Source organism: Odontesthes bonariensis, chromosome 5 (genome assembly GCF_027942865.1).
Source record: "Odontesthes bonariensis isolate fOdoBon6 chromosome 5, fOdoBon6.hap1, whole genome shotgun sequence".
NCBI lineage: Eukaryota > Metazoa > Chordata > Actinopteri > Atheriniformes > Atherinopsidae > Odontesthes > Odontesthes bonariensis.
This window is the reverse complement of record NC_134510.1, coordinates 22,618,511-22,628,492: the sequence shown is the minus strand read 5'-3', so window position 1 is coordinate 22,628,492 and position 9,982 is coordinate 22,618,511. Positions and strand designations below refer to the sequence as shown.

Sequence of the window (9,982 nt, the reverse complement as noted above, 5' to 3'; positions counted from 1 at the left end):
GAACAATGCTTGGATGAATAAGCTTGTGTTGTTGTTGTTTTTTATCCTCAATAATAACCTTACCAATGAATGAATATATACATATATTTATATAAAAATCAATCAATTTAAATGATGACTGGGGAGAAAATTAATTAGATTAAACAAAGTTACGTGTTCAAGCAACAGGCCAATGCAATCGATGTGCTCGACGGACGTTTTTTACAGTCTCAATCAGGCTCGTTAATAGATTTCAGAGCGAATCGAGCGGCGTGTGGAGATAAACATGGAGAAAAATGTTGGGTCGCTTCAAGAGCAGGCTCTGAAGAGAAAGGAGAGGCTAAAAGCGCTTAGAGATAAACAACTTCATGTAAGTTTCCTACCTACTATTGTACAGTTTCTATTAAAAGTACCATAGCCTCTCGAAAAGTCGTCCTTTTGCTGTGAAGATAACGGTAACAGACTTAGCTTGTGGCTAACTTTAGCATATTTATGTACCAAATTAAACGTAACGTTAGCTAGTAGCTTTATTGTTGAGCTATTAAAAGGTGTTTGCATAATATGATGGTTTTGATATGTAATTCTGATGTGGTTCATATTTTTTTGGCCATGTACTTGATATCTGTTTAAAAGTTTAGTTTAACTTAACGAATACTTCACTTGTGTGATAGCCTATAAGCTAATTTGCTGTCCATGGACAGTATTTTACGTTGCATAACGTTTCTGTATGATCTGACTGCCACTGAAATGTCAAAATGGCGATTAAAAAGAGATAAGTTAGTTCCTCTATATTTCTATGGTCAATCTCCTTATAGATCAATTGCAGTTATTAGTCAGGGTCTCAATAGCTAACTGCTAAGTAGGGACTGGCTGTATTGGTTGAGAGCAATTCAATTCAATTCAATTCATTTTTATTTATATAGCGCCAAATACAACAAATGTCATCTCAAGGCACTTAAATAATAAATTCCAATTGAAGCCAATTGGAATTCAATTCCTTGAAATCATAATTATTTATAAAATAATCCAATTCATTCATATAGAGCCAATTCAAAAACAAATTCCTAGCTAGGAAACCAACAGATTGCACCGAAACTTCTTCAGTCCAATCTCCCATCCTGAGCGTGCCTGAGGCGACTGTGGAAAGGAACGACTCCCTTTTAACAGGAAGAAACCTCTGGCAGAACCAGACTCAGGAAGGGTGGCCATCCGCCTCAACCAGCTGGGGTTTGAGAAGACAGAAAAGAGGGGAAAAAACTTTGTAACACCATTCAAAGGTTATCTGTTGGAACAGGGAAACACGAGTTAATGACCACAATAATGTCACATGTACATAATATCATTTGAGAAATTAAACGGGGGAAAAAGATAGTAAAGTGAGGAAAGGTGTGACAGATGAGCTCCCCCAGCAGTCTAGGCCTATAGCAGCTTAACTATTGGAAAGTAGTTTCCCATAGATCCTCTCTTTGTCTTTTTTTGTTTTTTAAGAATTTCACCATCTGAGACTGAAAAGAGTAATGTTGCTTTGTTTATTTGCCAATTTTTTTTGAGAAAGGAAAAAAAAAATCACAGTTTCGAATATAACCTGGGAGAGCCACCTTTTTTTGTCCTAAAGTCTAATAAAACATTTGATCAGAAAAGAAAATGAGGAAAATATTATTTGTGATATAAACTCAGACATTGAGAGGATAACCCTGAATTCTCAAAAGGAGGATTTTTTTTTTTTCAATTTCTTCCTCTCAGGGGCATTAAGCTGTGGTTTTTAAGGTGTTTTGAGATTGAGATTTCTTTCAGACAGCTAAAGCTAGGCTTGAATTGGGTCATGCAGAAGGATAATGACCTCAAGTTCCTCATCAAATCTACAACAGAATCTCTGATAAAGATAGTAATTAAGGTGTAGCAGCAATGATCCATTCAAAGTTCAGACCTCAATTAACTAAAGCAGTGTTGTAAACATCAGTGGGCCAACATTTCTCTACAACGTTGTGATAACCTCATGCAGGAAGAAATGACTTCAGGTTATTATGCCAGAGATGGTTCTGCATGCTGTTGAATTATGAGATGTACTTAGTTTATCACACAATCTGCACATTGGCCTAATTTTGTTCAGTAAACGATAACACGTTGTAATACGTCATGTACTATTTTTCATCTGAGATTTTGTATTTACCTAATGTGAAGACCTGGTAAGTACCGCATGATTCTGTATTACATAAAACCTAGGAGTTGAGATTGAGCGTAGTTTCTTTTTCACATGGCAGTGGAGAGGCAGAACAGAAAATGGCATTCTCTTTTAAAAGGGGATATGAGGAAAATCCACTGCAAAGCTTGACAAAAAAGTACAAGAGTCTGATTTAAAAAATAAATAAATAAAATAAGCACAATCAAACAAAATAAAATACTACCCCTTGGACACCACCACACCAAACTTTGGCACTTTATCGTCACGCCTGAGAACAGGATGTCACAGCAGATTCTCAATCAGTTCTACGTTGAAACGTTTAAAAATTATGCAGTTATACTACTCCACTACAACAGTCTTTCAGTTCTGTAGATGCATTCTTGCAGAGGAAACCCTTTTCAGTGTGCAAGCTACTGTTTTAGCAGTTAGACCAGAATGTGTTTCACAAAGCTAGCAATGTCTGATAAATGGTTGTTGACATTCCTCAAGTCTGTAGTTGTTGTCCTTCTTTAGTGCACCTCAAGAATGAGTCAGTGCCCCGAATTGTTCTAGCAGGTGGACAGGAAGCCTCTTCAGGAAAATGCAAGTGGGGAGGGGTTCGATTTCCTTTGTTACACATTATCCCCTTGGGTCAATATTATTTTTCTGTGAATTTTTTGCAAATCTTGTTCATAATTCAGTTTTCCGTATTTACACATGGGTGGTTTAGAGTTGTGCACGCAACACGTTTGGCAAATCTTTGTCGAAGGGACGGACAGAAAAATCTTATTTTCCTGATTCATCTTATTTCTTGAACCACAACTCTTAAAGATCTCGTTGTCAGAAGTAATGGAGTTGGCAATGTAAATGCTTTTATTTGACTCTCAAATCATGGGACATTACAAACAGATATTATTTTGTTTTCCTATGCAAATATTGGCCCACATGTACACTGTGCTCAATCCAAAGTGAGCTGACGTACCACAACCCATGCCAACTCTTATTTCTACTATTTCCTTCTATCTTAATGTTTGCTATTTAAGAGGAATAAAAGCCTATATAAATGATCAGAAGTTGTCTTTTTTTTTTAATTATTCCCAAGATTGATTGCTTAAAGTGATGGTTCGGAGTAGATTCACCCTCGGGTCATTTGAACCGTGATATCCAGCCAAGTAGCCCACCCGAAGTTTTTTTGATCTTGGCTGAACATCAGCTGAGTTACTGAGTTATCCCGAATAGCTTAGTACAAGGGTTAATGGATCTGGCAGTATCTCCAAAATTACCACACTAAAATCACATGCCATGACACCAAACTTCTACAGTAGTACAAATATGGTCTGTGCTCACAAAACGATGCATTTGGAAGTTTGTTCATAGTCCAGAAGTTTATTATTATCAACACAAGCCTGATAGCTTCTCTGCTGCTAAAGCTGCGTCAACGTCACTTCCTTGATCTGGGAGCTTCAAAGTAAGATGAGGGTTGATCTACTACTGTAGACAACAAAGTATATGCTATGTTCTACATGATTTTTTATGAATTTTTATGTTGTAGAGTTGTGAATTTATTTTATCAATGGAGAAATTGAGCAGCCTTGCTTTGTTGTCTACAGTAGTAGATCAACCCTCATCTTACATTGAAGCTCCCAGATCAAGGAAGTGACGTCGACGCAGCTTTAGCAGCAGAGAAGCTATCAGGCTTGTGTTGATAGTAATAAACTCCTGGACTATGTACAACTTCCAAATGCATCGTTTTGTGAGTACAGACCATATTTGTACTACAGTAGAAGTTTGGTGTCATGGCATGTGATTTTAGTGTGGTAATTTTGGAGATACTGCCAGGGTCCATTAGCGCTTGTACAAAGCTATTCGGGATAACTCAGTAACTCAGCTGATGTTCAGCCAATATCGAAAAAACTTCGGGTGGGCTACTTGGCTGGATGTCACGGTTCAAATGACCCTAGGGTGAATCTACTCCGAACTATCACTTTAAGGCAGAACACTGTGTTAATTCTTGCTGTTTGAACTGTGAGAATACTGTCAGATAAATGACAAAAAGTCTTAAAGACTGTGTGGTTATATTCTCACAGGGCAGAGAGCAGGAAGATGGGGAGCCAGAGAACAAAAAAGCTGTGCTTGAGGAGACCACTGAAGAGAAGCACAGGTTGGTCCACTTTACTAAATGCATGTTATTTGTTCTTTTCTCAAATGTTTTTCATATTTGTCATGCTTTCTTCAGTGTTTGCTCACTATTGCTCCTCGTTTTGGCTGAAGCCCTTTTTCAGTTCCACAAACTGAACTGAATCTAATCAGGAAGTGCATCATCAGATCATTTATCTGCCCTTTATCTTCACACCAGAGTGTATCTCGGAGCAGGTTGTGAGGCACAGTGTTTACACTGGGCTGGACCACAGCCCGGTGCTATTAGCTGCTCAAATATCCCACAGCTTGCTCAACTTTACGTTAGTTGGTAGGAGGGAGCAGTCATCTTTCCTGTCCTACAGGACATTTTTTCCATTGTTTATATTTAATGACTTTGCTCTGACTGCACCTGAGGGAGTGTTGCTGTATTTCCTCCAGTACGACAGGACAGAGCTCCCTCCATGAGGGTGAAAATAGCCTTAGGGTTAAGAACCCAACTTTGAGATTTGTGCGTAAAGAGATTGTTGAATGCGGTCTGGGTTTTCTGGTCTGCAACAGGGTGGGAGTGTAATGTATCCTGCGATCAGCATTAAAGTTTCATAGGAGATCAAATTGCCAACCTAAGGCATGAAAGGAAAAAAAAAAAAAAAAAGCAGTCGAAACATTTGTCCTGAGGTTATTCTTGTCAAATGAATGAAAGTTTAAAGGGGAACTGCGGTATTTTCAACATTAAGCCTCTTTTCTGAGTTGTCTGCAATGTTTTAGAACCCCCCTCACCGCTTTTTTGATGTTTACTGCTGTCTCCGGTATTTGCCTAATTTTGATTCATCTCAACCTGCTTCAGAATGGCAAGTCATGTGCATGTCCTAAAAGGTCCGTAAAAGCACAATAAACGTCCGTTTTCAAAATCATCAACTCACCGGAGTGGTTACTGGTGTGCAATGGTAATCCATATCAAATTTCGTTGCGAAAAGTTGCTTCTGTCGTGTTTTATTTGGCAGCTCGTTCATGCTCGCACTATTTTCTTCGCGTTGGTGGAGTAATATCAACAAACATCCAGTACAAAATGTCAAATAAAACACGACAGAAGCAACTTTTCGCAACGAAATTTGATATGGATTACCATTGCACACCAGTAACCACTCCGGTTGAGGGGGGGTTCTAAAACAGATTTTTCTCCTGCATCATGTTAGATGTCTTAAAGATTTCTTTTGTTTTTGGTTCACGGTGAAAGGTAAGTTCATCCCAAGTTGTTTAAAATGGCAAATAAGATGAAATGACTTTCATTATTCACAGAAGGATTGCTATTACATGCAATGTGCTTGCAATGTCATGTGCTAATAAAAAGTTTATTTTTACACTGGCGAAGGGGCAGATGGCTTGATATTGTAAACATATTGAACACTTTCCTCCTCCTCACAGTTCACTCTAAACATTTAGGGCAGGCCACACTTGGGTCGGTGCTCTGTTTCTGTCCTAGGCTCACTTTGATGCCACAGTGTGCTTGAGGTGGAAATGTGTAATAAATACACTTCAAAGGCTTGGAAGCATTAAACTAAGAGATAGCTAAGAACATAAATCCATGAAGGCAGAACATTTACCCAAAGCCTGTTTCCCTGTCTTTTCTTCTGCTAGTTGTGACACTTAAAATGATTTTTTCAGTGTCTTTGTGCTTGTCTGTCTTTTAATCTTGGGGGAAATATCTTAACATTTACTGAGTGAGATGGTGCAAAATTTAGTGTGAATATTAATGGTCCTCAGAGAATGATTCCTGATGAGGTCTGTGACCTCCTGACTGTCTGTCTCAGACTAAAAGGTTCAAATCTCCCTGTGCAAGCTCAAAGTTAAATGCCTTGATATACATTTTCTGTCATGTTCATGCTCCTTCGATGACATACCTTCGTGACCTTTTGACATTTAGTTCTTCCCCCTACACACCTCATAATCTAATGACTGTAGAACCATTAAATAGACCAGAAACGGCAGTTAAAATCGAAACCATCTGTTTTTGTCTGTTCTTTGGTTATTCCTCATCAACCGCACTTGCATCAGATTTTCTACTCATGAAATTGCATCGTGTTGTTTAATAATTTGCTAAACACACCCTTGCTTGCTGCAATATGGTTTGCGACGTGTTTATGCCTTTAAATCAAGAGTCAATTGTAGAGATGACTGCAAATGTTGGGAAAGAGAAGGTAGACGACATGCTACGGTTCCTAGCTAAAGTGGCAATGCTCGTCTCTCCGAACTGTACTTGGTCTGCTAAAGAACGGTTTGTAGTCGCCTTGTCACATGAGGAAAATGTATCTTCCTGCTTGTTTGAATAGGTTATTCCAGTTTGATTATACTCAGTTAGTCATATTTTGATTGCTCATGACATTTGCTGTTTTTTACTTTTAAAACTGGCGTGAAAGTTTAAAAAATGGACAAAAAGGAATATTTCTCAGCTGAATCAGCCTCTCAAGTGTCTGATATGCAGAGTACAGAACACTTGTGAAGCCAAGAGTGGTCCTCAGCCTGCCAGCAGCAGATCCTGACTAGTTTTTCTGCCCATACCCATCCATACAAGGCATTGTTCTGTTTGTCTGGCAGCTGGAGTGTTGTGGATCTATCGAGAGCTTACCTTTCTTGAGCTTTACCACAAATTCATGTAAAGGTCAGAAGGGCTTAGAAGTGTTTTGGTCCGTGCTTGTACTGAAAATAGTTTACCTCTGCCTTTGGACCCTCAGTATGATCTGCAGAGATGTCAGCTAAACTCGCCAAGAATTTCCTCTGTGTTGGGATGCGATGAAAGACGGCATAATTCAACAGTAGAGGAAGAATTCCTCAGCTGTTTGCTGCTCCACGCAAGTCTTTGCCCAGGAGCAGGTGGAACATGTTAATCAGACGTGTTCACGGGAATAAAAGGGGACATTATACCCAGCCTCCTTTTGACATTGGATGTGCAGCTGTGAAGGGATTTCAGATAGTCCTTTATGCTCTTTAATCTATAGGGAAATATATTTGCCTACACTGCCACCTACTGGACTATATTAAGAGTGTGGAGATGTTGTACATACAAACAAAAGTACATTTAAATTGGTATGTATTTTTGTCCCTAGAGAGCTGAAACTGAGGAACTACACTCCAGAGGATGTTGCCCTCAAGGAGAGGCAGGTGCCCAAAGCTAAACCTGCATCAGGTGAGAACTCTTTGCTTAGAAACAAGCTTTTTAATGTTTTTACATTAACCAAGAAAATTTAGTCTGTGACGTTCTGTTGAAGTCCAGTTATAATTAAACTGTAGCTGCATTTTAGCTGCAAAATGTATCTTTGTTTCTTCTTGAGATTTTCTAACATGCTTTTTCCTGAAAAAGGTTTTTTTTTTTTAAAGCATTTTTCTACACTGGTTAGCATGCTGGGCTGCTGGAATGATACTGTATGTGCTGGTAAATATGGCACTTTTTATTTTTTTGACTCGCGTGCTGATTGCACGCTGAATAACTATGTCAGTGGGAAAGTTTTTTTTTTTGCTTGTGGGAGCAGCTGACTGAGCTTCCCAAAGTCCAAGTAATAGAATAAGACCCCAAATCGAGATGAGTAAATGAGAGTGTCTAAGTGTCTAAGATGCATAGCGGGAACAAAATGGAGAGAAAGGAAGAGGAACTTTAAATAATTTCTTCCCTTGGTCGTGGTAGAAGTCAGATAAAATGGACAAACTTGGAGCCCTCAGGAGGATACAGCAGGAATATCTGGAAGGCATTATTTATTTCACAGAGACGAGGCTGCAGGAACAACTCCTAATGCTTCTTTAGATGGCTTTCAGTCGCGATAGGCAGACAGACACTGCAGACAGAGAGGTAACGTTAAAGGAGGGATGTTGTGGTTACTAACAGATGATGTAATCCTGAGTTTTCTGTCCATGTTGTCTGTCAAGCGATTTCACCTGCTGACGCTGTCTGTCACATCATCAGCTAAGTTGTCAAAAAGGCTTAACAACTGATTCCCCTACAGGGAAATAGATAAAGTAGTTTTTATCTGAGCTGCCTCCAACAAGGTCATCACTGGTCAGCTCTCCATGATAAGTATTACTCTCAGACTCCTGCTGGGCTATCTATGACCATATTCTTCGTTTGCAGTGGAAGATAAAGTAAAAGATCAGTTGGAAGCAGCCAATCCAGAGCCAATAATTGAAGAAGTGGTGAGCATTCCCCTTTTGCCTGATTTTTATTTTCATTATTGGAGCGTCTTTGCTCGTCTCATTCAACCGTTAACTTTCCACAGGATTTGGCCAACCTTGCTCCAAGAAAACCAGACTGGTAAGACCTTTTCTAAAATAATTTTCCAGGCTGTATATTGCACGAAGATGGCTACTGAATTTCCTCTTTGCGTTGTGATTCTGAATTCAGGGATCTGAAGCGTGATGTGGCAAAGAAACTGGAGAAGCTGGAGAGGAGAACACAGAGAGCCATCGCTGAGCTCATCCGTTAGTATTTCCCACTCCGTGTGTTTGATCTTTATCACAGCATGTTCATGACAGCGCTGAGGTAATCGTGCCCGAGCTGGGCGGGAATTATTAGGCTAATTGCTTTGGGGCTCCCAGAGTTAGGCGGTTTGTTTCCATCCGATAACATCAGTGGTGAGATTCCTCTTCTGATGGATGATCCACGGTCTAAAAATAGGTGGAAGCTCACAGGGGAGTACAGTCCACATTAAACTGTGATGGGAGTTTTCCCTTGTTTTTAGCAGATAGTGTTTGCCTTTATTTAAAAAGCACTTAAAGCACAAAAAGCATGTTTTTAAGAAAGCAACATGCTGTAATTATTGGATCAAATCAAATAGTGTTCATGGTAACAAACAATAGTCACATCTTTCTTGTTGAAATCCAGCTGCTATTTTATGCATGAGAATAGACTATATTTGCAATTTTAAGTGACTCTGCTCCCTGTCTGCAGGGTACACCAACTGTGAGTCATATATAACCAATAAGAAAACCTTGCTGTTACACTCTTTAGTTGTGGAAACTCTGTAAATAAAATATGGGTCAGACTTCTGACACAAAAATCAAGCTCGTGATCACACTGACTTTGTGGTTTGTTTTATGTTTGTCCATCCAGGAGATCGTCTCCGAGGCAACGAAGAGGAGTTGGCTGAAGCTGTGGGAGCAGGAGGAGTTGACGAGGGAGACTCAGATTGAATACAAGATGTTACGGGGAACAAAGGAGACAAAACAGGGATGGCCTCGGTTTACTGGGACTACACTGTCCTGTGTATGTATGTGTGTGTGTGCTGTGCATGTAGAGGCAGCTGGTTTCATCACGCAGGGAGTAAATGTTTCCTGTCAGGGCTTCATATAAGTAAAGTATTATTTCCCATGTAATAGTACAGTCTGTATATGTGGTTAATTGCCATTACAACCAGTAAAAAATCTTTGTTATATTTTTTAAGATTTGAAGTAAATAATGTACATTTTTGCCTGGTTATTTCTATTTATTTGAATTATTTATATGAACATAAGGTGAGAAATATTTCTAAAATCCTCTTTTTTGATATATTTATTGATATAATACTCTGCCTGGACAAAAAAAAAAGTCACCACTTGACTAAACAAATACATAAGACCCTCCCATTGGAAACGTACTGCAGTGATTGACATGTTGCAACAAGTTTTGGTGCCAAGTTATTTAACTCTAACTTCTAACTTAGAAGGAAAGTGGTAAACCAT

General features: G+C 39.1%; 1 protein-coding gene across 1 annotated transcript; it reads left to right on the top strand.

The window, feature by feature from the left end:
* Positions 1–233: 233 nt before the first annotated feature.
* On the top strand, positions 234–9,731 carry ccdc12 (coiled-coil domain containing 12). Its single transcript, XM_075465390.1, has 7 exons — positions 234–349; positions 4,228–4,301; positions 7,381–7,460; positions 8,397–8,458; positions 8,542–8,576; positions 8,667–8,743; positions 9,375–9,731. Exons 1-7 carry the CDS (start codon positions 266–268, stop codon positions 9,452–9,454), a joined length of 492 nt encoding a protein of 163 aa, XP_075321505.1. The 5' UTR covers positions 234–265; the 3' UTR covers positions 9,455–9,731.
* The last annotated feature ends 251 nt before the right edge of the window (positions 9,732–9,982 follow it).

Bases quoted from the DNA above. Each gene is read 5' to 3' on its own strand.
- ccdc12 (XM_075465390.1), top strand. From the start codon at position 266: ATGGAGAAAAATGTTGGGTCGCTTCAAGAGCAGGCTCTGAAGAGAAAG. The intron at 7,461-8,396 runs GTGAGAACTCTT...CTTCGTTTGCAG, and splicing joins CAAAGCTAAACCTGCATCAG to TGGAAGATAAAGTAAAAGAT. The intron at 8,577-8,666 runs GTAAGACCTTTT...TTCTGAATTCAG, and splicing joins GCTCCAAGAAAACCAGACTG to GGATCTGAAGCGTGATGTGG.